Genomic DNA, 27,875 nt, shown 5'->3' with positions numbered 1-27,875 from the left:
AATGCCCTTTTCTAGTTTTAATGTTGATATGCACTCCTCTGTGACCTTAACATAAGAACATTTGAAGGACAAAGTTTCTTTAAATGTTTGCTTCATTATTATTTTGAAGCAGTTTGTGCATTGTGCATCTGTTATTAATACATATTTCAAACATGGCTGGTTTGTGTCTAATCACTGCTTACCAGTTTAACCTGTCAGAATGAAGTAGTTAACTTGACTAATGATTTGTCAGTATCATTTTAAAACAATGTGGCGATTTAGAGTCAAAAACATGTAAGTGTAATTGTCATCGATTAATTGTTGAATTAATCGTTATCGGCTAAATGCCCCAATTTATCGTGATTAATTTTTTTGCCAATGTCGCCCAACCCTAGTTAATAATGATAATTTGTGTTTTATTGAATCTGCTATGTGAGGAGAGTTGCAGGACTTTTTAAGCCAGTCTCTTCCATGTTTCATTCTTTCATTTGATTTGTCAATCTGGGAGAAAGAGACATAGTTGCACAAGTTATGTTGAATAACTCTTTTATGGGTCAAAGTCTCCTCTGGCCTCAGCATATCTAGTTTTTATCACTATGTCTGTGACAGGCCCCATCGTGCCCGCCTGATAATGACCCTCTTTATAAGTCAATTTAAGATAATGTAGATCTCAATAACATCCTCATTCACCCTTTCATTTTTCCTCTACAGGAGCATTCATACTGTTGACTGTTGCTGTCCGTCACCAACAGCAACAGCTGTTAGCTCATGTAATTAATATAAACAAAGCAGGTTTCTAGCAGGTTTGTGGTTCTGGTTTCAGGTTTTCTTCACCTTGGCGAGTCATAACCTTTGGTCAGTGCTGCTGGTGGATTTTTAACCAGTCGACAAAGCCTCAGCAGCAGCAACAGTAGGTGTTCAGTCAGAAGATTGTGTAAGTCTCCTTAGCTCTGCAGCAGAACTCCACTGTAGGTGGGTCATTTCTCCAGGGGGCAAGAGTTGAGCACCTGCACTGGGCAAAGGTTGATCCAAGTGTGTGCTACACCTGCATGCTCCTGTCCAGTGGAAGCCACTCAGCTTTGTCAGGAGAAGAAGGTAGGCTGTCACTTACATTTTTTTCTTATAATACCGCATTGTATTGTGACTAAATACTAAGTATTTTTACATAAGTTGCACCTTTCTTGTTTTATTTTTTAAATCCTGATAGCATAGAGCCTCTGAGGACATATAAACACACAATATGTATAGTTGTAAACAGGCTCCTTCACTAGTGTTTAGTCAACAGAGAGGCAGACCTGCAGTGACTTTTTAAAGCCTGCACCACCTTTCTGGGTAAAGTACAGGTGTGCTTTAATTTACATTTGCAAAAATTGTAGCTTTTTATTTTACATTTTGTAACTTGTCATATGAACTTTGGTCCAGAGAAATCTTGACCTGAGTAATCTCGAGGTCAGACTGACAGGCTGCTGTCTCTGCAGATCATAATCTCAAATGGCTTTATCACATATGTAGCAACAGCAGTTTTAAGAATGTTGTGCATGTTGTTGCTTGTGTTTTTTGACAGGTTTGAATCTTTTCCTGGGAACTAACCTTTAACTGTGTAGGATTGGGATTGTGCTGCTGTTTGTAGTCACTAGAGGGCATTATTTAACTTGTGTCAGTCTAGCTACTGTACTTTTTTTTTAATCAAAATGTGTGTTTTATTTAATACCTATGTTCAGTCATGTCCTGATTATCTGGGTCAAAGGTGTCCACATTTGAAGTCACGTAGAATACCAGCATATCATGATGTAGCAATACCTCCTGGCACAGTATACACAGTTTCAACATTTAGCCCTTGGCTGCATGTGATTTCTAGCTATCCCTTTAACCTGATGCAATGACTTTGGTGAATGTCTGTGTCATATAAAGGAGTGGAGCGGTACCATTTCATCATCTTATCTGCTTGGGAAGCCCATCTAACAAGGTTTTCGTGCTTATTTTACACCTCTGTTTTTTTTTAGAAAAGATGAGTGCCACAGAAAACGCAGCCATGAGCAATGGCCTGGCAGCCAAGGACAGTCACGCTGACGGGTATGTAAACTGAAGAGGATCTACTACTGGATCATGTATGTGACGTTTGATTATCTGTTCTCAATGTTTGCCACAGAAGAAAGGCTCAGAACTCTGACGCCAAAGATTTAAAAGCCCACTCCACAGTCATCCACAACAGAAAAGCCACCACAGCTGACAGTGTGTCCCCAGCATCACAGAACAAAGAGACGCATCCTCCTGCTCACACCGAGCCAGAGGGAGCAACTGAGAAGCTGTCACCAGGTAAGAGTCCTATGAGAGGCCTTAAATCCATTAATTGTTATGATTGTAAAGCACATTCCTGGGCATATGTCACTGTGTACAGCGGTGTCTGAAGGCCATATGTACATTTTGTATGAAAACTGTTATTTTCTGACATTATAAAGTCATACATTTGATTTATTTTGCAAAGCTGGTTCAACCTGAGAACCTTAAGGAGCATGTAGAATGATTGTGTCAATATAAATATGTCTGTCTTAGCAGCTTCATGCAGGGTGGAGTTTGCCATTATACTTTCACTGTGTTATACAGAAACCTTAAAGAAATACATAACTTGAGAAGATAAGATAAGAAGACAATTTAAGCACAGTATGAAGTTCCGTCCTGATTGTGAAGAACAAGAGTCTTAAAGGTTTAAAGGTTATGAGGTGTGATCGGCCTCAGCTGACACCAGATGAATTTAAAATGACGGGCGAGTAAACACATTAAATAATGTGCAGATGAGGTTAACGTAGTGCCCACATCCATAGCTACACATTATTCTGTTGTCATTGTCACTGGGTGTAAGTTGGATTTGTGTGCAGTTTTCAACGTTTGATTTCTATACTCAGCACAATGGGTACAGGAGAAGGAAAGCATGTCAGAAAAGCATTTTTACAAGCAGAGAAGATGTTGTCACATGATTTACTTTGTCACTCAGAAATGTGTACACTAAACTAGAGTAGGGTCATATGTCTCACCATGAAGGAAAGAAAATGAAGGAGTAAGAAATGATGCTGTGGGGTTGAAGTATGTCTGTGGATGCTCTCATTCATCCAGGTCATAGCCATGTCCAAGAGACAACTGGACTCAAGGACTTTTTTTAAGACGTTTCGCCACACCCCCGAGTGGCTTCTTCAGTTCTGCTGCTGTTCTGGTAGAGAATCTGTCAGTTAACGACCAGAAACTTGTGTCAGGGCCATGTGCAGGACTAGTTAACAGCCCACTGCTTGGGTGTGAAACCTGCTTGGCAGAGATGAAAGGACAGGGTTGTGGACAGGTGAGAGCTGATGCCTCCTCTCTGTTTAGAGGAGGAGGGCTCTAAACAGAGGAGGACATTCTTGTCCTCAAAGGTGTGACCGCTGTCTTTAAGGTGCAGGTGAACTGCTGAGTCCTGTCCTGAGGAGGTGGGTCCCCTTTTGTGTAGTGGTTGCTTAGTTTCACCAATATAAAGATCAGAGCATTCCTCACTGCACTGAACTGCACAGATTGCACCGCTCTGTCTGTCCCTGAGTTTTGTCCTTGGGATGGAACAGTGTTTGTCTCAGAGTAGAGCTGCCTGACTGCTCCTGTTCTGGTTGGGCTGTCTGCTGTTCTTTCTTTTTGCCAGCTTTTACCAGGGCCTGGTTCTGGTAGCCACATGTTCTGAGAGCTGTGTTTCGTTTATGTTTTTATTATGCATTTATCTCTGAGAGTAAGATAAAGAAAACTTTTTTAGCAGACAAAGAAACAAATCTGCACCAGGGCCGGTTCTAGACAGGCATGTATGAGGGGGGAGTCAGAAATGTGAAGGGGGCATCATGTGTACACTTCATGTTAAAACACTTTTTTCCTCTGGTCTTATAGTGACAATATTTTCCTTTGCTGAATTGGGTTGTTAGCTGTGTCCAAAGCCAGCCAGGAGAAGTGGATTGCACTTTGTCCAGCCTCTACCTTCAGACCTGTCCATATTGTGAGTCCCACCTGAAGACTAAGCTTCTGCTTGTATAGCACTGAGGCATGCAATCCCCCTGACCACTATAAGGTGGCGATCCCTCAGGGGAAAACTGAATAAAAGTAACACTTAAATATATATAAAATATATAAAGCACAGCAGGTAGGCTATAGATCATGTAATGTTTTCTCTTTTTTATTATTTGTTTGTTTTATTTGTATTTTTTAAAGCAATCTACTCCTGTCCACTTTACAACCACAGTCTCCTATTTCCCTTTGCAAAAACTTTCACATAAAATGGATACATTGCAGTGTCTGTGTCCTGCTAGAGCTGGAGTGGAAATTAAGTAAGCTGGCTTTGTAGAAACTGCAGTGGTGATCTGAAACAGAACAGTGTAGAACTTCAGTCTGAGGCGGGGCTTTAGTAGGGCTCTGTCAGACAGCGGTCATTTGTCTTCAGTCTGTCACATTCAGCGGACATGGACACGTCTCTGTGCTTGTTGTAGAGCTGGGAGCATGCTCCACGAGAACAAAGAACTTTCTCCTCGCTCCCGAGGTGGCAAGAACAAGAACAAAGTTCATTTACACTAGTATTCACACTCCCCGAGATGCGTGTGTGCAGCTTCTTCAATGTCTTTCTTCTCCGTAACCACACTGAGACCTGTCACTACACCGCTAGACTACGTGTTGACTCATTTGCATACGGACGCTGATTGGATGTTTACTCAGGGTGTGTGCGCGCTGCAGCCTGTGCAGCGGACGGACAGACACGCTAATAAAAAGTGCCCCTTCTTGTCGTTCTTTCTTCCGCTACCGATAATAATTTTCTCAACGCATAATATATTAATTTTGTGAGTATATTAACATGTGCTTTCTCAACTTCTAAAAATTTGATTTGAGGGGGCAAGACATTTATTTGAGGGGGCACTGCCCCCTCTTGCCCCTGCCTAGAACCGGCCTCGATCTGCACCATACTGTCAAATAAAAAGTAGTGAAAAAGAATGTAAAGAGGAAAGTTCTGCAGTGTTTGCACATTTTTCCAAAACAAATATGCATATGCATAAACATGGTGTAATTTGCGCCTACTTTGTATTCAACCATACTACTTCCTCTAACCAAACCTGATTGGTAGGTACACTTTGACATTCCACAGCTTCCTGTTTGGTCTCAGGTGACAGCATTCTGTGTTGAAAAGCAAATCATGTTACAGGTGTAGTGACAGTCCTCTCATGCGGAGGACTCCTCTTCTTCACGGCAAACTTTGGAGCTGGTGTTTTTTGAACAAGGCTGATTATTAATGGCGGGTAAATGCGGCTGTCCCTGTTGTCCCAAAACAGAAGAGTCCAAGGCAGTTCCCCTTTCGACCGCGACTCAGATCAGTTTATCCCCGGCTGACCAGCTATGGAGCAGCAGCAGAGATACGCCAGTCAAGCTGCGGATGGAGGGCTCGGGTCCAGGCTCTGAGACCCCAATCACTGTCCATCAGCTGTTCCTGGAGACGGTGGAGAAGGCCGGAGATCATCAAGCTTTGGTTTTCAAGAAGGATGGCCAGTGCGTGACTCTGACCTGGAGGGAGTACTATGAGCAGTCTCGTGCGGCTGCCAAAAGTTTTCTCAAGGTTTGTTTGTTCAACATGTTGCATTAACTCAAAAACTGCTGTGTGCTTTAAAAAAGTCGAGCTGACCTTTAGCCTCTGAAGTAATTGTGAATGTGTTTGCTCTAAAACTAGGACAATTCAGTCAGTTTTCGGCCCACGCTTAAAAAGAAGGGTGGTTCACACTGAATTGTTTAGCACAAAGCAAACAGACCAGCAGACACTTCCCCTCTTTTATAGTGTTTAATACTGCAGCTTTCACTTTGTGTTTGCTTCAGGGGCTTTCACTTTTCAGCACTCACACAACCAATCAGACGGAGGTCAGGCGATTGATTTGGGGCATTAACACATCTGCATTTTCCCTTAACAATTCTGCAGGATGCAATTGTATCCTCACACCCCTCTTAATGCCTAAAAACACAGGAGCTTTAAATTAGAGGGTGTCAAATATTTCCTGCTGCCATTTTGTGTCATATTGTACAGTAAAATCGTCATGTTAACAGTTTTTTAATCAGTTTCTGTGGTGTATTCTTTTAGAAGTATTTTCTAGGAACTTTAAGCTACACAGAAAACCTTTAGCTCAAAGGCACCTGCTGCATAAACAGTGCTTTGAATTTAGTTCTCATCTCTCCCCATCTGAAAACTAACACTTGGGTGTGTGAAATTTACAGCTTGTGTTACATCTCTTGTTTCACAGCCAAGTTCACATCCCATCATGAGGTGGGGTGGCTTTGAAACAATATGTAGGTCAAAAGTTACGGAGGCAGAGTGATTTAAAGGTCCGTGTTCAATGTCTGTTTTTGTAGCTGGGGCTGGAGCGCTACCATGGTGTGGGCATCCTGGGATTCAACTCCCCCGAGTGGTTCATCTCAGACGTCGGCTGCATCTTGGCTGGGTAAATGCCTCAGCACTGTCTCACATGACACTGCACATTTATCTCTTTCAAATGTAAAGACTCCAAAAGAGAGCGTGAAGTCTGCTTTCAATCAATTTAAAGGCACAGTTCACTCTAAAATCATGTATTCATTCATATCTGCCACTCGTGCATCTTGATTATTTTGAAGTAATATTGTCTCACAACTCACTTTTAAAAATCAGACCTTGTTGTAAACAAGTTCACATATTTTGCCTTAGTGACCGTGTCACTGCTCTGCATGCATCCACCCATAATGAACACAAACAGTTCAGTTGAGCCATACAATGTGTCACAGGAAGATGTAGCCTTCCTTCTGTAAAGTATTTCTCTTTAAAAAAATGTCTGTTTTGTGACGCAGGGGTCTTGCGGTCGGCATTTACACAACCAACTCTCCAGAGGCTTGTCAGTATGTGGCTGCCAACTGCGAGGCCAACGTCCTGGTTGTGGAGAATCACAAGCAGCTTGAAAAAATCCTGCAGGTCAGGAGGTTTTTACACCTCCAACACTCAGTGTGTTTAAGATAACCATTTACAGATGATCAAGAGACAGGCGTCTGTCCTCACATGCCTTTATTTATCTCAACAGGTTAAAGATCATCTCCCACATCTGAAAGCCATCATCCAATATAAAGGCGAGCTTCAGCAGAAAGCATCTTTTCTGTATACAGTATGTGGACATAGCAACAAATTATCATTATAAGACATACACTTGCATGAATGAAACACATTGCTTTAATATAATTTTTGCTTTTTTGTGCAGTGGGCAGAGTTCATGAAGCTGGGGCAAGACATATCTGAGGATCAGCTCAATGGTGTGATTGGGACTCTCCGAGCCAACGAGTGCTGCTCTCTCATCTATACCTCCGGAACCACAGGCAACCCCAAAGGAGTCATGCTGAGCCATGACAATGTACGGCCTTTCATTTTTCAACCTCAACTGCTGATTCTGAATGGATAGTGATGAAAATAGTAGCACTTGTATAACCAGACAGTGAACAGCATCTTATATAAAACATATGTTTAGTCAAAGAGAGCCTTGGGGAACAGCAAAACAGCTATCATACACACTGTATCTATTATATCAGGCACTGACAACTTCTAATCTCTCACTAGTGCTTTTAATGAGAGTGGAACTCTTAGTTTAGCCTTAATTTGGATTGTTTTGTCTTAAGGCTCCTGTTTAGTCAGTACTCTCACCCTTCTTGTAAACGTTCTGCATTCCAGCTCTAGGTTGGGTTTTAACTATGCACCCTCAGGTTATGCGTTTTGGTCTAAAGCTGCAGGTTTAGACCAGGTGCTCCAGCTTAGCCTGTATTGGACTATTCTCACATTCATAGGAGTACATAACATTATGACCAGGATAAAATCAGCATTGTCCTAAAACTTGTGTTTTACATACATAATTACTAAACCCAGCCCTTTCATTGCCATGTTTGTGTCAGCCCTCCACACTGCAACCTGATCCACATCTCTGAAGGCACACCCCAAACATTGTCCCACTGCTGATCCTTCTTGAGTTCTGTAGAATCTGGCAAACTGTCCTACTTTGTATTTATAATGTGTGATGACCCTTTTCTAGTTGACGTGGACGGCCAGAACGGCAGATGGCCTGTTAGGCTCAAGCGTTGCTCAGGAGGTGTTGGTCAGTTATCTGCCACTCAGCCACATTGCAGCCCAGATGGTTGACATATGGACCTGTATGAGTCTCGCAGGGACCATTTACTTTGCAGAACCAGATGCTCTAAAGGTAAGTTTAGATATTATATAGACACTTTAAGAGTTGTGTTGTTTTTTTGTAGACCTAAGTCACTGCTGGGTTTTTTTACAGGGTTCCTTAGTAAACACGCTGAAAGAGGCTCGTCCCACCTGTTTCCTGGGAGTCCCTCGTGTGTGGGAGAAGATGCAGGAGAAGATGAAAGCTACCGGCGCTAAGGCATCCCCACTGAGGAGGAGAGTGGCAGAATGGGCCAAGTCCATAGGCCTGCAGTACAGCTACAGTGCCATGATTGGGTGAGACAGCAGCAGCAGGGATTATGTGTTACACATGTAACACAACACATTTTCTCTGGCTTAATTGTTGTTGTGTGTAAACAGTTAAATAATTAATATATTCAGGATGTTGCTTTAGGCTGTAGGGATAGCCATGGGCAAACACTCATATACAGCAACTGGCCTGGGGGTAAGGTGTATGTTCTGTGTTGCAGGGATAATGTGGTGCCCTGGGGCTTCACACTGGCTAACACCATGGTCTTTAAAAAGGTGCGCGCTGCACTGGGCTTAGACCGATGTAAGCTCTGCTTTACAGGAGCTGCCCCCATCACCAAAGAGACTCTGGAGTACTTCATGAGCCTGAACATTCCTCTGATGGAGCTCTATGGCATGAGCGAAAGCTCAGGCCCACACACAGTTTCTATTTATGAATACCGCATCACCAGGTAGGCAGTGAAGCACCTCTACTACACTACCACACTGTTGAACTCTACACTATTGATTCTAAATTGATTTCTAATTATTAATCCGCGACAGAGTTTATGATTATTGTTTTTGTTTAGATATCGTCGTGCTAGAATTGCTATAAATGTAAATTGTTTAACAGGTTTGAAAAAAAAAGTAAAAATAAGCCTTTTATTAGTATTGTTTGTATAACAAGGCAGTAAATGTGAAAAAAAAGTCTAATTCAAGTAACATACATTAAAAATAATGTCTAATACAAATATATTTAGGACCCAGCATAGATCCCTGTGGAACACAAGTGAAAACTTTATTGATCTATTACTGTTTACTGCATGTATATATGTGGAAAAAAATGTTAGTGATGGCCGAACGAGACTTGATGACGATCTGATTTGTTGTTCCAGCTGTGGAAAAGTGATGCCAGGCTGCAAGACAAACCTGAAGAATCCAGATATCGATGGCAACGGAGAGATCTGTTTCTGGGGTCGCAACGTTTTCATGGGATACCTGAACATGCCCGACAAAACATCGGAGGCTCTGGATGAGGATGGCTGGCTGCGCTCAGGAGATCTGGGAAGACATGATGAGAAAAACTTCTTGTACATCACTGGAAGGATTAAAGGTAAGTTTCTTTTTCAATGTTTTAGTGTTTTAGCTTAACTTACTACCACCAGATTTATCAAAAAAACTGGAGTCACATGGAGGCATCTATTTTTGTATTAGTGATTTATATTTTTGTCCATCAGAAAATTCAATGCATTTCTTCGTCAGAGACTCACCTTTGTCTCTTTTTTGTTTTTGTTTTTCTTTGCGCAGAGCTGATCATCACTGCTGGTGGTGAGAACATCCCTCCTGTGCCCATCGAGGATGCTGTAAAGGCTGAGGTGCCCATCATCAGCAACGCCATGCTGATCGGAGACAAGCTCAAGTTCCTCTCCATGCTGCTCACGATCAAAGTAAGCGAGCCTCCGTCCCAGCAGGACACAGGTCACGGCTGCTGAACCAATAACACCACAACACCTGTTTCTGTTTCCTCAGTGCGTCGCAGATGACAACGGTGAACCCACAGACGAGCTGAGCCCTGAGGTTTTGGACTTTTGTAAGCAAAATGGCGTCACAGCAACCAAGGTGTCAGAGATCCTAGCCAATAAGGTGCCGGCGATCTACAAAGCCATTCAGGAGGGCATGGAGCGTGTCAACGCCAGATCAACGTCCAACGCTCAGAAGATCCAGAAGTGGGTCATACTGGAGCGAGACTTCTCTATCACTGGAGGAGAACTAGGTGAGTTACTAGATATTTGTTTTGACTGACTTCTCGTATCTAAGGCAAAGGTCAACATACAATAATATTATCAAGGAAACAGGAAGCGTTTACTACTACAGCACTGTGTCTTACTGTTAAGACTAATCAGCTTTTATGCTCTGCCACCGTCTTGTGACTGCCAAACAACGTACCAAACAACATTCCAGTGAAGTCTGGTCCACAGCGATTCAATCTCAGCAGACTAAAAGCTTTTATTGTGCCAGCATGGCTGCACTGAAACTGAATCTGTGTTTCATTATTTCTTTTTTGTCCCCTATGCAGGACCCACCATGAAACTGAGGAGGCCCATTGTTGTGAAGATGTACCAGGAAAAAATCAATGAGCTGTACACAGCCACAGAAAAACAGTAGACTGTACCGAGAAACATGCAAAGGTAGTTGAAGAGGAACGTTCTAATTGTGTTGTATTTAGTCATAGAATAGAGGTTTGTGTTGTTATAAGTGTTACGTTTTCTGGAAGCTATAGAGAACTTTGATATTTAACCTGTTAACTGTACCTTTTCACACTTTTTTTTGTAAACCAAATCAGGGCCAAATCTTGCCATATGACACACACACACACACACACAGCACAAACTGTTAACACACTGAATCCATTGTGGCCTGAAGGACACTCAGTCATGAGCTGTGTTTTGTCTCTCTAAAGAAGCAGAAATTTTTTAAATGCAGAAAAAACAAAAGTGATGGCATTTTCACTGAAGTGTAGAGTACTGCCTGTAATAACAACACTTCGCGGGAAACAAATTGAACTGGTCAGCAGTTATAAATATCTTTTTTACTTGAATCAGAGCTGTCATTCAAAGCACATATCCCAAGCTGAAATTTGGGTTTTATTTTCAGAACAAATGTTTTTCTCTCAGAGCACGCAGATTTCTGGTATCAGCAACCTATTTACCGCTGATTGATTATTGTGATGTTGTATACATGACTGTGTTGTCCAAATGCCTTCATTCTTTGAACACTGTTTACCACTGTGCCTTGAGGTTTGTGACTGGCTGTAACCTCACCCATTACTGTGAACACTATGCCAAAGCTGAGTGGCCTTCCCTGAGCACACAAGAAGGCACACTCATTGGATGGCGTTGGTCTCTAAGACCCTCCTTGGTTTGGCTCCACCTTATCTGTGTAATCTTCTTCAGAGAACTATCAGCCACTATGCCTTAAGATCCAGTGGTATTTACCACCGCAGGTTTCTCTGCTTCTCTGCTCCTTCAGCCTGGAATACCCTCCAGACTGAGTTAAACATTTCTGAGCTTATCTCATTTAAAGCTTTTAATTCTTTATTACGCAATAGGCAAAAAGCGTCCATCCATCAGTACCTGTGTTTTTAAGATGTCTTTCTATTGTTGCACTTATTTTAGTGCTTTCATTGTTGACTTTTATCGTGTTTGATTCTTTTAGTTCTTGTTCTAATGTTCTTGAACCATTGAGTTCCAGATCTCATTTAAAGTTAAATAAAAATAAAAAAAATTAAAAAAGTAATTGTCTGTTTCCAGCCTCGTCGTGAATGTAAGATAATCCACATCAGTTAAATAAGTATTTTTGAAAAAAATTTCAATAATCTAAAAAAAAAAAAAAAAAAATTACAAGCAAATGCAAATTGTAAATCATACATCAGAACTTCTCTATGTACAGTTTGACACAAATATTTATTTTGTAATGGTTATGCCATTATTGTCAATAAAAAAGTGATTTAGACAAAAAAGTGGGTTGAAATATTGTATTTTTATTTTTCAGGTACTGAACGTGTCAGTGTTACGCCACATTTTATGATGTTATTATGTAAAACATATATACAAATATTTTACATATTTGAGTTATATTTCAGAATATATATATGTATATTCATTTAGGCCATTTTCAATAATAATAATTATTATTTTCAATAATTATAATAGTGTAACAAGTGTTTTTAAAAGTATTGATTCAGTCTTTTTGTAAAAACTGAAATTACGTTAAAAAAATATCAGTTTTTGATGTTTTTCAAGTTGTTTTAAAAAAGTCAATAAAACAGTCTGATAGAAGGAAAATACTGTTTTAAATCAATGATCAAACTAATCATTAATAACCATCTCTATTTCTCTACACTATAAAAAACTAGAAGCTAACTAGAAGTTAAAAATATCCCTCTAGGTTCAGTTTAACCTTTAAATTATTGATGATGACCTCCTTACCCCAAAGGCCAATTTAGAAAATGAACAGCCAATGGGACTGTGCATAATTACAGGAACAAACCTGCAGGCGCCTGCTGAAAGCAAACATGAAGAAAACAAGTTCCACAGGCCTAAACTAACTAAACTTTATGTGGGCTCTGCTTCATGCAGGCCACAGATGACTCCATCCATCTTATTTGTTTGGAATGCTGCAGTTACTGCAGTGCTTATGTTCACAAACATATCAGATTGCATTCTTTGACAAACTGGTTCTCTTTCAGAGAACCTTTAAAGATAATGTTTTAGGCCAAAACTGACTTGAGTCTGGCTGCAGGTATAATGACAATGTATCTGAACATCTTGTCCTCTAGCATTGTTTGACTATTTAAAGTGGAGGGATGGGCCAATGGCTGCCAGCCCTCTGACATCTGATAAGGTGTACTAGCATAGTGATAATATCAAGTGTGATATATTCTAGTTCCATCTTTGTGACCTTTAACCCACAAAGATTCCGTCTGAAAGGCTGAATCTGTTTCTGAGGTCTTCATGCCTAAAATGCATCGAGTTGCTTCGTGAGTGGTTGATTAGATTTTACAGGTGAACAGGTACATCTGATTGTTTTTGTTTTTATGTGGGTGGATGAGTTAACAATGCTGCAAAAAGTCATCATTATAACCAATTCAGGATGTGTTTTTTTAAGACTTAAGCCACATTTCTTCCTGAATAATTCAAAGAAGTTAAATTAAATCAAAGGCTGGATGTGAATTTTTATGTTATGTGAGTTTTCCCACTTATAGAACTGGAAAATTAGGCAAAGATGTGCTTAGTGACATTTTTAACTAGTTTTTGCTTCTGCTTTTATACAAACACACATTTTAGTCGAGTTTATAGAAGAGTCATGGCTGCTGACAACTCAGCTCACAAATTCAGAGGAATTTAATGAGTCAGAACATTGAGGCACACCCTGGATTAAAATCAAGCCAGGCGTTTTACTTTTGGCAGATTTTCTTCAGCTTTTCTATATGTGTGTTTATTTTACAGAAATGATACAGTACACATGTAGATATTAAGTACATAAACAGTGCAACATTTTCCATGGAGAGTTAGATTTATCTTCTGAACTTTGTCTTTTACTCACAGCCACCTGATGTGGTACAAATGCTGCCATTGTGTGGCTGAAAGAAAAAACTACAGCCATGTGTGTTAGAGCAGTGAATACATTCATTATTAAATATGTATCAATAAAAACAGGAGTAAATAAAAAGGCATTAGTGATTCCATTATATCCATAAGTAGACGCTTACTCTCTTTTCATTTGGTGGTTATGGCGACTCCCTGCTTCACCCAGGAGTTGCTATTGAGCAGAGAGAGCATGAAGCGAGCCACGTCTCCTCTTGCCACTGCACTGCTTGCAGGGTTTCCACTGCTGTCAGGCACAAAGTATCCCTCATGGGTCAGAAATTCTTGAGCTGCAGAGGATAACAGAAACAGCAGTTTAATTTGCATCTCTAGACAGTGAAAGTTGCACAAATGTGTCTGATCTCATTATAAACACTACATTTGACTATGTGAGCACATGCTAATAAGCTTGCACTGTGACGAAATGGAACCTGGAGTCGAAAAGACCCCTTAAAGCCAGACCGTCTGTTTGCTTTTACCTGATGCCGACTGGTTCCTGAGGCCAGGTGGGCGAACTACAGTCCAGTTGATGTCCTCAGTCTTCTGCAGAAACCTCTCCATTTCATACATGTTGTTGAGGACACTGCGGATCATTGGCAGCAAGAGGAACCGGATCAGGTACGATGACTGGGTACCAGAGTTGGCTGAAAAAGACAGTGAACACTACAGTGAAACTGAGGCCTAGAGGTAGAAGACAGCAAGTGCTAAAAAACTATTTTTTTGGCTCTTGTTTGGTGCCTTTATATCAGTCAGTCAAAAAAACAAAATGATCACTTTGTGGAAAGCTTAAAAAAACATTGACAGATGTGCTTTAACAGTTAAAATTCAGAACAGGCTTATCATAGGAGTACTGGACTCACGCTCTGTGTACCAGGAGGTCATGGTTATGATCCTGTTCACCCGGGCCTCTCGCATGGCGCTGATCATAGCATTCATGGACATAGTGTATCCTGTCACACCGGAGAAGAACGAGGCTGGGAAACCGAGGCAGGACATGACAACATCCTGGCCTTTGAAATGAGGCTTCAGACTGTCCTCTGAGAAAATATTAGCTTCCACCACCTGGAAAACAGAGAGGAATGACATATAATATTTATATGTATGTGTGTTTGTGCAGCATCATTAAAACTGTGAAAGGGCAGGCCACACAGCGGACAACAATCAAAGTCCTTAGCACAAGAAAGAACTGTGAGGGTATTTATTGTTGCACTGCTGTGTCATTATATATAGGTATATAATACTTACCTGGAAAATGTGCTCATAAACACACTGCAATCAAAGTATGCAATCTCAGCCTTGCATCAGATAAACCTCTAAACTTTGTACCCAGCTGTTTACCTTGAGATTGTCGTGATGTACCGTGACCTTTCCTGGGTTCCTGACGATGGCGGTGACTGTGTGTCCCTGCTGCAGGGCCTGGTTGACCAGATGCTGCCCAGTCTGCCCAGTGGCTCCCAGCACAGCGATCTTCATCCTCTCACAACTCAGTCAGGACTGAAACTGGTCAACGGATCCTTTATCACATGCACTGACTGCGCTGCAGTTGCCTCCCTGTTTCACAAGCAGAAGTGTTACAAAATGATTATTAATGCACCATAAGGAAGCAGTCTTAGCAATGAAATGTTGTCATCGGACAGATTCTGTGTTTAAAACATGTTCTGTGTATTTTGCCAAAGGTTGTCTTTGTTTGAACATCACTGATCCAAATAATTGCACATTTCTAAACAGTCATGTGCAGTCAGACGACCAATCGAAACAAGCACAGGATTAAGACACAAACTAAAAACTATTTTAATTATCTAAACTACATTTGTCATCTGTTATTAGCTGACTTTTGCTTTATTGATCGTGCAGGTTACCTGAGCCCAAGCTGTTTACCTTTTTGTCAGAAAGAACTGTCTTTGATCCAAAACACATTAATTTTGAGTTATATAATATTTACAGAACATTTAAGGAAATCAAATTCACTATTAAATGGATTGATGGTATTCAGACTAAAGCATGATCTTCTGCACACTGGGTTTCTTTGTTGCATCCAAACTGCGCTGAATGGATTATTGATGACAAGTTGGTTTAGTCAGATGCTTAGTGTGGATACTGAGGCTATACTGTTGACTAATATCTAATGTTGTTAAGCTCTTTTCTAAGATCTTCAAGTTGTGCACAGCACAGAACAGTAAAAAGATGTTTAAAGAATTTCTCCTCTCAGTTGTGCGGTATGCTATTAACTAATAATGTGTGTGGATACCCTGCATTTAACAGCAGCTGGCATAGTGCAGTAAATACATTTTCTTCACATTATATTTATCAGCAGAATTATAATTAATTCTTAAACAAATTGTATTTAAAATACAATAGTTTTAAGGCGTAGGTGTCTTATATAAACAAAGGTAAGAATTTAATCAACTATTTAGTCTATTAGGTTTTAAGTTGTTTGCTATCCCGCAGTGCATCCAAAACATACGTCATCATTATCACATCCGAATCCAAGATGGCGGCAATTATGAAAGTCAAAAACGAGCATCACGTAACAAGAAATACAACGTGTTCCTTGAAATACAAGCAGCTCCGTGTTCGCACGGTGGGTTTGAGACATACACAAGTCGAGCAATGCTAACTGTTAGCCTGCGGCTATAATACTGTATATATAGCTATAGTGTCTATCCAACTAGATATCTAGCACTACACACCATTGATTACTCACATGTCGCGGAGGTTGTTTATTCACACATGACAGTTCCTTTCGTCGCATCATCCGCTGCTAAGCTTTGCTTTAATTTCAGGATACGTTAAAGTTTCCCGATATAATATCAACTCCTCGGGCACATACACACACACACACCTCCCGTTCAAGGAACCACACACACACACATACAACTTTTCTCTGCCTAAATGTCTTTTCAGGATCGCCATTTTTTAACGTGACATTCAGTAAAATACTTGATAGTTACTTTTCAACTCAGCGTTACCCCCCTTATAGCCATAATGTCAATCTCACCTGTGTCTCTGGTCAACCTCATGAAATGTAAATAAACGATAGATATAGTAATCGTGACGTCACTCAATAGTTTGCGCACTCCCGGAAGTAGAGGGCAGATCCTCGTTATTGTAATTACACAAGTATACTTTGAAGGGGTTATTGATTGGTCACTGATATTTGTGTTTTAAATTATAACTGCTGCTATTTAAACAAATGCAACAATTCTTTCGGTTACAAATATTTGTGGTTTTACATTGCTCTCAGTGTTATCAGAGTCCACACAGCTTCACAGTGAAGTGACCACCAGACCCTTTAGCGAGTCTCTGCTGCCACCTGGTGACAGAACTGAGATCAGCAGCTGTTTGGTTATCCGATGGACTTTAAAAAACATTCACAACATCTTGTTTTATAAAGTTAACATGTTACTCTATTTACAAAAAGCTTCACAAACATAGTAAACATGTCCGGTTAAAACCTTAGTGCTGTTATTATTTGTACTGTACTGTACAGCAGCTCTAAGATGTGATTGACATGTATTAGCCCAATCAGAACGTACAATCAATCCAAAAATCAACCAATAGACTTTGGGGGTGGGTGGGGTGAATTTAGGTCCTCCCTTTAATAGAAGTAAAAGTTAAATTTACTTCGTTTAAGAAGGATTTAGTGCAATTTCTGCATGTTAGAAACACACACAAATTCACACATTCACAGTGGAATCAATAACGAACGATTTATTTATCATTTTATTTCCCTGTTGGAAGTTGCGTGTAAATCGCGCACATGACGTCATCACGTTGCTAACGTTTGCCGGTCCGATGCTAATGAGTATTTAGCATAGCCGTTTAGTAGCAGCAACGCTCCTCCCTCACAGGAGCTGCCCGTTCTGTAGGTGCAGCAAACCTTGTTTCAGTTCAAGCCACAAAATTATTGCACACTAGTGGAGCTGGCAACTTCTCGGATGTACAACGTAAGACTCACTGATGTTGTACATTTAATTAGTATGACGAAGTTTTGGTTTCCATGAGCTTCACACTTTTTTTGGGGGGGTTTCTCTCCACCGCAGGTGAGGACGTCAGACGCGGAAGCTCCACGGTGTGTCGCCTGAAGGTTAGTAATGCCCCAATTGCTAGCTACGATAGCGGCTAATGCTAATTGCCTAATTGTTGTCAGGTGTGGTAGCTTGTTAGGCCAATTTTAATGCTGGCATGTGTCTGACTTGTGTGCTGTGATGTGATGCCATGTTTTATTTAATTATGTTGACAAATTAAACTTAAAGTTAATGGCAGTGTTTCCCTAGATTACAATTTGGGGTGGGGGCATAGTTTAGCTTAGTTTAGCTGAGTTTAGTTTAGATTAGCTTAGATTAGTTTAGTTCAGTCTATCCAACTAGCATGTCATGAGCAAAAAAACACCTGCTCTCTATCGGCTGGTGGTAGAGGGCTCATTTGTATGTGTACACCTGTGTTTGTATGCGCAGTGGTGGCTTGTAGGCCTGTACGTGACCATGTAGAGCACATGTCAAACTCAAGGCCTATGGGCCTAATTAGGCCTGCACCACGGTGTCCGACTTGTGTGCCATTATATAATGTCATGTTTTATTTAATTATGTTGACAAATTAAACTTAAAGCTAACGACAGTGTTTCCCTAGGATTACAATTTGGGGTGGGGGCATAGTTTAGCTTAGTTTAGCTTGGATTATCTTAGTTTAGGGTAGTCAGTGGAGTTCAGCCTATCCAACTAACATGTCATGAGCAAAAAACACCTGCTCTGGGTGGCTTGTAGGCCGGTACTCGCCCATGTAGAGCACATGTCAAACTCAAGGCTTATGGGCCTAGTCGGGCCTGCACCACGGTGTCCAAAACATATATGATCCGGCCCAAATCTTTGTTTGTTTTTTATATTTATATACAAGTTAATCAAAGCTTATATACGGCTAATCTGAAGGTCACATGAAGTTTGGAGCTCTGTAGCAATTGACTGTGAAGAAAGTCGGCGACCTCTTTGCACTATGCGCTTCAGCATCTGCTGACCCCTCTCCGTCAGTTTACGTGGCCTACCACTTCGTGGCTGAGTTGCTGTTCCCAAACTCTTCCATTTCTTTATGATAAAGCTGACAGTTGACTGGAATATTTAGGAGCAAGGAAATTTCATGACTGGATTTATTGCACAGGTAGCATCCATGACAGTTCCACGCTTGAATTCACTGAGCTCCTGAGAACGGCCCATTCTTTCACAAATGTTTACAGTCTGCGCCCATGTGAAGCATTAAGCTTTGATTAACTAAGGGATAACTTACGTTAGGGATAACATAAGTTTGTTTGTAAAACATGGATGTTTCTTCTTCCTCCCTCATATTCTTAATGTTATAAAAGCTAACAAGTTTGGTTAATGCCTCATCACAACCTGAAAACTTTACTATATTCTTATTGGTAATAATGTACTGGTTTTTTTGATCGATTAGATCATGTCTAATTCATGACATCATTTTTTTTTCCATTTTTAGATTTTAAAGTTTACTTTAAAAGTTTATGTGGTTAAAACTGCACTCTTCTCTTACAGGAGCTGTGTGCTTCAGTGCTGCAAAAGGCCACCAAATCAGGCCAATAAATTGTGCACACAGTTTGCACATTAGTGGCTTTTCAAAGTGGAGCTGGCAACGTCTCTGATGTAAAAGTAAGATTTGCTGACATTTTACATTTAACTAGTAGGAAGAAGTTTTGCACAAGCTTCACACATCTTAACAGATTTTTCTCACTACCACAGGTGAGGGCATCAGATGCGGGAGCTCCACAGTGCCTGACACGTTTGGACACAACGGAATGATTTCATCCAAACTGCAGGGAAGGGAAGCTGGGACCGGCGCATCAAGGTTAGTGAATCCCTAATTCCAAGCTTTGTTAGCCAAAGTCTAAATGACTGATTTTGTTTATTCTTCCTCCCTCAACCTCTTAATGTTATGAAAGCACATTTTTAACCCTCATGCGTTGTTCGGGACATTTTTGTCCTCTGAGAGAAATTTTTCTGTTTATTTTGGCCATAACTTTGTCAATATGTGGACAAATTGAATCATTTTTCCTCAATAAGCTTAATTTTACATAAATTTTGTTAATATGATTTTAAAATTTTTCATAGGTCAACGGTACACTGTGGGCAAATTTTACCCCCTAATGTGTTGTTCGGGGACAAAAACGTCCCCTAACTTTAACGGTTTTAAAAATATATTAGATAAATATTTTTTTGAAATTTTTTTGCATAGACCTTTTAATTAACTTCAGTTCTAATCAACAGTAGTGAAAAAATCATTTTCCCCCAGGATTTTAACCCTTTAATCACCAATTTTATAAGGGGTGGTGCTGAAAATTGAAAAAAAAACACACAAAATGGCTCATTTTTAATAGAAAAGGTGAATGTGGACTGGATTCTTTTTAACCTTTATTATAGTCTTGGTCATGTCAAACATCAGTAAAAAAATTGACTTTATTGCATTATTAGTTTTTGCACAGCACTGGATTTTCTTTTTTTCTCCCATTTTGTCCCATAGACTTACATTATAAACACACTTTTTTTGACTGCACAGCCATGGCACTAAATAATCATGCATTCTTGATTGTTGGTGGTTTACCCTGTTGGTAGGAGGTAACATTTGTGATTTTTACAGTTAACAACTTAATTACCATATTAACCCTTTACCTGCAGGCCTGTGCTCATGTACTGTAGTTTCTGGCTTAAGTATATGGAGTTATAGGGAGTATTTTAGCACATAATTGTGTGTCTACACACTGTGTGTGTATGTTAGAGAGGAAGAGAGCCATTTGCACACTGTCAGGGAAGGAAAGTCAGGAAAATAAAGTTACTAAGTAAGTGAAGTGTACCTAATTCAGACGTACAACGGCAATGCATAAGCATGTAAAATGAAAACATCCAGGAGTTCTGGCGTCTGAAGTTGTGGATGGGTAAAATAGCTGTTTTTTTTTTTTTTTTAGCTTTCGGAAAACACGTCCTCCAGTAGAGTGACTTTACTTTTAGGTTAGTGTCTCAGTTGAGATCACTGAATTAGTCTAAGTGAGGTCTAAGTGCCCCTTTTCCATGGTGTGTTGCGCTCCACACGACCATACGTACATGTGCATGTTACTAAATAGACACCATAGATAGATAACTTGATAACATAATAAATAATCATTGACTAACCAAATCTAATCTACAGTTTAGTCCCCTACTAAAATTAGTATTAAAAGTAGTTTAGTAAAGTAAAGTAAATTTGTTGCAGCCCTAAAAGTAAGTGCCGGGCCCTTTGATGCTGAGAGGTTCAGACTAAACAAAACAAAAACACTAGTGGACTTGCATGCATCCTCCTGGTCATTTAATGGTGACAAGAGCAGCAAGCAGCATGAAGAGAGGATTCACCTGTGCATGAGTGAAGGATTCACTTGTGAACGAATGAAGGATTCGCTTGTGAACAAGTGACGGATCTACTTGTGCAGCCTTCACAGCTTCACAGCCTGGCCCTTCATAGAGCCAGGCTGCACAATCATTTCCAGAGATTGTGCACAAGTGAATCCTCTCTTCATGTTGCTTTCTGCTCTTCTCACCATCAAATGACCACAAGGTCACATGTAAGACCACTTGCCTTTTTGTTTTGTTTAGTCTGCACCTGTAGACATCAAAGGGCCACACGTGCATAGCAACACTTTCTTTGTTTTTGTTTACTATGAAGACTCTGTGGTTGTGTGTACTCACAGACAACAAGATCAGTGTGCAAATGGCTCTCTTCCTCTCTAACATACACACACAGTGTGTAGACACACAATTATGTGCTAAAATACTCCCTATAACTCCATATACAAGCCAGAAACTACACTACATGAGCACAGGCCTGCAGGTAAAGGGTTAATATGGTAATTAAGTTGTTAACTGTAAAAATCACAAATTTTACCTCCTACCAACAGGGTAAACCACCAACAATCAAGAATGCATGATTATGTAGTGCCATGGCTGTGCAGTCAAAAAAAGTGTGTTTATAATGTAAGTCTATGGGACAAAATGGGAGAAAAAAAGAAAATCCAGTGCTGTGCAAAAACTAATAATGCAATAAAGTCAATTTTTTTACTGATGTTTGACATGACCAAGACTGTAATAAAGGTTCAAAAGAATCCAGTCCACATTCACCTTTTCTATTAAAAATGAGCCATTTTGTGTGTTTTTTTTTTCAATTTTCAGCACCACCCCTTATAAAATTGGTGATTAAAGGGTTAAAATCCTGGGGGAAAATGATTTTTTCACTACTGTTGATTAGAACTGAAGTTAATTAAAAGGTCTATGCAAAAAAATTTCAAAAAAATATTTATCTAATATATTTTTAAAACCGTTAAAGTTAGGGGACGTTTTTGTCCCCGAACAACACATTAGGGAGAAAAAAAGAAAATCCAGTGCTGTGCAAAAACTAATAATGCAATCAAGTCAATTTTTTTACTGATGTTTGACATGACCAAGACTGTAATAAAGGTTCAAAAGAATCCAGTCCACATTCACCTTTTCTATTAAAAATGAGCCATTTTGTGTTTTTTTTTTTCAATTTTCAGCACCACCCCTCATAAAATTGGTGATTAAAGGGTTAAAATCCTGGGGGAAAATGATTTTTTCACTACTGTTGATTAGAACTGAAGTTAATTAAAAGGTCTATGCAAAAAAATTTCAAAAAAATATTTATCTAATATATTTTTAAAACCGTTAAAGTTAGGGGACGTTTTTGTCCCCGAACAACACATTAGGGTAGTGTTTGCGAACAATGCATAAAGCCCCCAAAAAGTTTTTACTAGTCCAAACCAGTCCAAATCACGAATTACTATTCTGAGACAAGTCAGGCTCAGGCTAGATTATGTTATAGAGGTTAAAAAACACTGTTTATGAAACAATTGTTTAATTTGTGAAACCTTTAAAGGAAGTTTCACTGCTCCCCCCCCCCCCCTTCATCTATTAGATCATGTCTAAATCATGACACAAATGCATTTTGAAACGGTTATTTTTAAAATGACTCAACCTTGAAAGTTTATGTGGATAAAACAATGACAGTGAAGTTGACACTGGAAATTAACTGGCATTGAGAAAAGTAACATTGGCACTGGCAAACAAGGGGAGCGGGGCTTCAGGGAGCTTCATTTACTTATAATCTGCATAAAGTTTATGTCCAACTGTTCAAATCGAGACAGCTGAACTCATGGGTTTGTTTGTTTTTTATTTTGACAATGTTTCGCCACTCCCCTGTGGCTTCCTCAGTTCTGCTTTTGTGGTGTAGACGCTATGTTTTTATGTGCTTGGGACGTCTATGGGCAGATCTTGGTGAAGCTCACATGACTATGGTCATTAGTTACTGGTTGGTTATGGGCCAGAAACTGCATTAGGGCCATGTGCAGGACTAGTTAACGGCCCATTGTTAGGATTTGAATGTGGGTGAAACCTGCTATGAAGAGATGACAGGACAGAGTTGTAGACTGGTGAGAGCTAATGTCTCAACCCTCCTCCTCTGTTTGTAGAGGATTTTCTCTATTTTCACATAGATGGCTTCTTTGACTTCTCTTTCAGACCATCTGTCCTCTCCGTCTAGAAATTCTATGTTTCTATCCTCAAAGGAGTGACCGCTGTCTTTAAGGTGTAGATGAACCTCTAAATCCTATCCTGAGGGGGTAGCTCTTCTGTGTAGCTCCCACAACGCTACACCTGTGCCATCCTTTTGTGGAGTGGTTGTTTAGTTTCACCAATGTATAGATCGGAGCATTCCTTACTGCACTAAACTGCATAGAGTACATTGCTCTGTCTTTCCCTGGGAATTGTGTCCTTGGGATGGGCCAGTTTTTGTCTCGGAGGGGTTTAAAGTGTACTCGAATCTGTTCATTATAATCCAAAAAAAAATAGATTTTACGTTTTTTTACTGCAAGGGTTTTATTTTTACATTTCATTGTTGTGTGTCCTTGGGCAAGGCACTTTGCCCACATTGCCTCCATGCACTCACTTGTGTGTGGCGCTATTTGCTGGGCAGCCTTAAGCAATTTCCCTGATGGGGATTATTAAAGTATTTCAAAATTTTAAAAAAAAAATATTTATCTCAAAATTCAGTGCTAAAGCTTATTTTAATGCCAGTCTTACTTTTTCCAATACAAATATTTTAGTGCCACTGTTTTATTTATTTCAGTATCAATTTCCTCTTCACTGTTTTAGCCCCATAAAAGTTTGCTTTCCCTTTAATGTTTGTCAAGTATAGTGCTAAAGAGGTTGTAAAAAGGAGAGTAAACAAAATTATTTTTTATAAATATATATTTTGGAATCAGCAGCCTGCAGACCTGTAAAATACCTAAGGTTGACCAATAGGGGTTTTTCAGGACTGATACCTTTTTAAACTCATCTAGGGGGCCTCCGACTAATGTTTGAAGCTGATATTTGTCTGCAAAAGTATATTTTATATTTTAGACACATTTTTGTTGAGGTGCCTTAAGTTCAAAGTGTAATTCACAGGACCTTATAACAAAATTAAAATATAGTGCAGGGAACTATTCGCACACTAATGTAGCTGATCAAACATAAAAATAAAACTAACACTGTCCCTGCTTAAATGGTTAAAATTCAGAAATTAGAAAAACATGAAGTCTCACAGTAACATTAGCTAAGTGGAAAAGCAACCCCTTACACCTTTGTAGCCTGGTAGCTATTGACAAAACCATCACAGCAGGTTAACCCATGCAGATAGTACAAATAGTTTGTACGTTTTTTTTCTCCCCTACATATTTGCATACTTACATACTTCACTAGTGTGTTTGGTTTGCATAAGCATGCAGAGCTGACAGTAAAGGGAGAAGCTGTATGTCACACACTGAGTTGGCTGCATATTCAGTTTTTTACTTGGTTATTAAAATTAAACCAAAATTACAATGGATTTTCTTACACTTTGAGTATTATAGCTCTGCATTGGAATGTTTAAGGTTAATTTAATCATGTATTTGACAAGATTTTCTGTGGTGCTTTGTTTTTGTAAATATTAGAAGCATATTTATTTCTTCTTTTTTTAGTCTGATCTACAAGCAAGCAAATCAAATCAACAAATAGTAAGGAAAAAAGGTTCTCTATTATTTAACTCTTGGTTTTTTTCTTGGCTGCCGCGCCAAACCTTTATTTTCCACCACTTTTCTCTAATTCTCTCTCATTTATGGTCTTGTTAATTGTGAATAAAATTATCCAAAAAGTGTCAATTATTTTGTGTATGTTTTTGCTTAGTTGGTACATTGTATATGTTAACTGGTACCGGTACCAGTAGTAGTGAGTAAGTAGTGTTAATCCTTTGCGTCAACCGCCGTTTTGTAAAACGTTTAAATCAAAGTTTTTTTTTTTTATATAATCGAATAATTTGAGCGATCTGGTGATCTACGCCTAAGATGAGGCCATCTGAAGATACACCCTACCTCCACCATCAGTCCAGTGTGGCAACCACTTCTACGACCACCATCTGCCTCAACATTGGAGATCTTCAAAAAGTAAGTTCAGCTGCCTCAACATCAGATCTTCAACAAGTAAGGTTTTTCTAATCCTAGGGGTGTGGGGGGGTGTATGGCCGCCGTGCCACAGCTTTCCTCTCCTCTATGGCCGCCGTGCCTGTGCTTTCCTCTTCTGTATGGCCGCCGTGCCGCAGCTTTCCTCTAGGCCCGTGTGCCGCAGCTTTCCTCTAGGCCCGTGTGCCGCAGCTTTCCTCTAGGCCCGTGTGCCGCAGCTTTCCTCTAGGCCCGTGTGCCGCAGCTTTCCTCTAGGCCCGTGTGCCGCAGCTTTCCTCTAGGCCCGTGTGCCGCAGCTTTCCTCTAGGCCCGTGTGCCACTCGCTCTATCACTCTCTTCCTCTCTCCAATTTGGCAGTCCCTTGTGTCTGTCCATTGTTTTACATTAATGTAGTTTTGCGCGAAGAAATGTTATTAGAATCCACAAACGTGGATGTAATTAGTAGTATGGTTGAAACGCCATGTTACGACTGTCAAAAAAATTAAACTTAATTTGTTGCTCTCAACAAATCGATCACCCGTATTCACTTACGCATTTGTGTTCATGCGCGCTCACAAGTGCACTCGTTATCACAAACCCCAAATTTAGTATAAAGTATTAGTGTTATTAAAAGTAAGGTCTGTAAATGTTGCTCAATAATGTGTTATTGGGGGCCCATTTCACAAAGCAGGTTTAGTGGAAACGAATTAAATTTTTAGCCTCCTCGCTCCAACGCCACTTCTCTCATCAGTCACGGATAAATATGCATATGTAAATGCAGTTTACCGAACCTCCTTAATGAAATGGGCCTCTAATCTCTGGCTGTCCTCTCTCTGTCTTTATCATGGCCTCTGTGCCCCTTTCCAACTTTTTTTTCCTTGCTTTTCATGCTCGCTCACATACACACACCTTGCAAAGCTATCTTTGAGATCACCATGTTGTGTAGTTTACATTTCTATGAAGACTAAACTACCCAAATTGGTTGTCATTGATGGCTGCACAAGAACCACCCTTGCACACACCCTCTTCTTGCATTCACATTGACTCAATCATATTGCCACACACACACACACATCAGCTTCGATCAATGTTGTTGCAACATGTATTTCTCCTAGGGAAAGCTACGAAAGGTAAGACAAAGTTTTTCTCTGGCTTTTACATGGCTGCCATGCCATTCGCCCCCTTAAAAGTGGTTGTGCAACTAAAGTTATAAAGAATAATTTGCACACAGACACACGATACGCAGTCTTTGACGAATTTTACTTGACGAATTTAATATTACGAATGGAGTACATTTTAAACATTTTGTGGAAGTGGTGGTGAAGATAAGAAGAAAAGAAGATGACTATACAAAAAGGTAATTTTTAGGACTTTTTTAGTTAAAGAAAAAACAATGCAGAAGATCATGCAATGAGACCCTTTCCCATTAAATCATCAGATGCATTTTTAGGGTACTACTATTGCAGACGAATCTAGAATATCTGAAATAAACTTGACAGATTTACAAAACACCTATAGAATAACTAATACAACTTTAACAGAAGGTGAGCTTTATTGGAAAAAGAATAAAGGCACAGAAGAAACCAAATTTTAGAAGCACAAAGATAAGTTAAGAACCAAATGGAAAAACATTAAGGTGAGGGAAGTAATCAAAATGAAGGGAAAACACTAGGAAGTAGGAGGAGCTTCTCGACGTTACTGGACGGTGGTCATCGTCATCCTGTGGAGGAGAAGATCTACTAGCTTAAGGATGCTATGATTGGTGAGTGTGCTGCTGGCATCAAGTGGTGAGTAACAATGACACAAAAGGTCTTGATGTCTGTCTGTTAATCTGTAACTTTCTTATCCCCCTTTCCTGTAAATAATCAGATGCAGTTTCAGTGTAGTCCTATTGCAGATGCACTGTAAAATACATTTGAAATAGACTATGAAATAACTATTTATGTTGTGTGTACAGCTACGTAAAGTTACTGTACGTTTAGAGGCACTTTGGCCGGTGTGTTGTGTTCGAGGCAAGCAAGACCCAAACACAGGAGAACATTTAACAGAATGTGAGCTTTATTGGAAAAAAAATGGACACAGGATTCAGAAAAGTTTTAAATGTACAAAGAAGAAGTGGAAACACTTAAATGAAAAACATTAGGGTGAGGAAAATAATCTAAAGCAAGGCAAGGCAAGGGAAAACAGTAAGACATTAGGAGGAGCTTCTCATCGTTTATCACATGGTGGCGGTCTTCATCCTGTGAAGGTGAGTACATGTGCCAGCTTTGGATGCCCATCAAGGTTTGTATGCACACATTATGGCATAATAACAATGCATTGATTGCTGTAGTGTTTGAAAGGTTTCATTGCAGGCTGACTGTCATGAAGGAGTGCACAGCGAACGAGGACGGTATGACTGGTGTGACGTGGTGAGTAGCACTGACACTATAGGTCTGCTCCTTCACATCGAGAGGAGTCAGCTGAGGTGGCTCGGGCATCTGTTTCGGATGCCTCATGGATGCCTTCCTGGTGAGGTGTTCCGGGCATGTCCCACCGGGAGGAGACCCCGGGCAACACCGCTGTTATCAGACAGTGTTCATCGTCATCCTGTGGAGGTGAGTAGAGCCACCAGCTTCAGATGGCCTTCAAGGTTTGTATGCACACATTATGGCATAAGAACAATGCATTGATTGCTGTAGTGTTTGAAAGGATTTATCGCAAGATGTTGTCTCAAGGAAGAGCGCTCTGCGAACAAGGATGTTATGACTAGTGCAAGCTTTCTTCAAAGGGCGGCTGGGCGCTCCCTTAGTGGAGCCGT

At 40.1% G+C, this 27,875-nt stretch overlaps 2 protein-coding genes across 5 annotated transcripts; one reads left to right on the top strand and one right to left on the bottom strand.

The window, feature by feature from the left end:
- Positions 1–797: 797 nt before the first annotated feature.
- On the top strand, positions 798–11,832 carry LOC114441539 (long-chain-fatty-acid--CoA ligase ACSBG2-like). Of its 3 annotated transcripts, none has more exons than XM_028414513.1 (15): positions 798–1,074; positions 1,983–2,052; positions 2,129–2,295; positions 5,301–5,581; positions 6,364–6,452; positions 6,832–6,952; positions 7,059–7,139; positions 7,233–7,382; positions 8,052–8,219; positions 8,301–8,482; positions 8,677–8,907; positions 9,331–9,548; positions 9,743–9,882; positions 9,965–10,208; positions 10,512–11,832. In XM_028414513.1, the coding sequence occupies exons 1-15, from the start codon at positions 1,029–1,031 to the stop codon at positions 10,598–10,600; spliced, it is 2,277 nt and encodes a 758-aa protein (XP_028270314.1). In that variant the 5' UTR covers positions 798–1,028; the 3' UTR covers positions 10,601–11,832. The 3 variants fall into 3 exon arrangements, with proteins under 3 accessions (XP_028270314.1, XP_028270316.1, XP_028270315.1); XM_028414515.1 differs by lacking the exon at positions 798–1,074 and adding an exon at positions 1,844–1,867; XM_028414514.1 differs by lacking the exon at positions 798–1,074 and adding an exon at positions 1,884–1,900.
- Positions 11,833–12,299: 467 nt separating this feature from the next.
- On the bottom strand, positions 12,300–16,656 carry LOC114441404 (flavin reductase (NADPH)-like). 2 transcript variants are annotated; one of them, XM_028414315.1, is made up of 5 exons: positions 16,580–16,656; positions 14,920–15,132; positions 14,442–14,643; positions 14,061–14,225; positions 12,300–13,871 (listed from the first exon to the last, which is right to left on the bottom strand). In XM_028414315.1, the coding sequence occupies exons 2-5, from the start codon at positions 15,052–15,054 to the stop codon at positions 13,714–13,716; spliced, it is 660 nt and encodes a 219-aa protein (XP_028270116.1). In that variant the 5' UTR covers positions 15,055–15,132; positions 16,580–16,656; the 3' UTR covers positions 12,300–13,713. The 2 variants fall into 2 exon arrangements, with proteins under 2 accessions (XP_028270116.1, XP_028270118.1); XM_028414317.1 differs by lacking the exon at positions 16,580–16,656 and adding an exon at positions 16,286–16,572.
- Positions 16,657–27,875: the final 11,219 nt, after the last annotated feature.

Source organism: Parambassis ranga, chromosome 9, assembly GCF_900634625.1.
Source record: "Parambassis ranga chromosome 9, fParRan2.1, whole genome shotgun sequence".
NCBI lineage: Eukaryota > Metazoa > Chordata > Actinopteri > Ambassidae > Parambassis > Parambassis ranga.
This window is presented reverse-complemented; position numbering and strand designations above follow the sequence as displayed.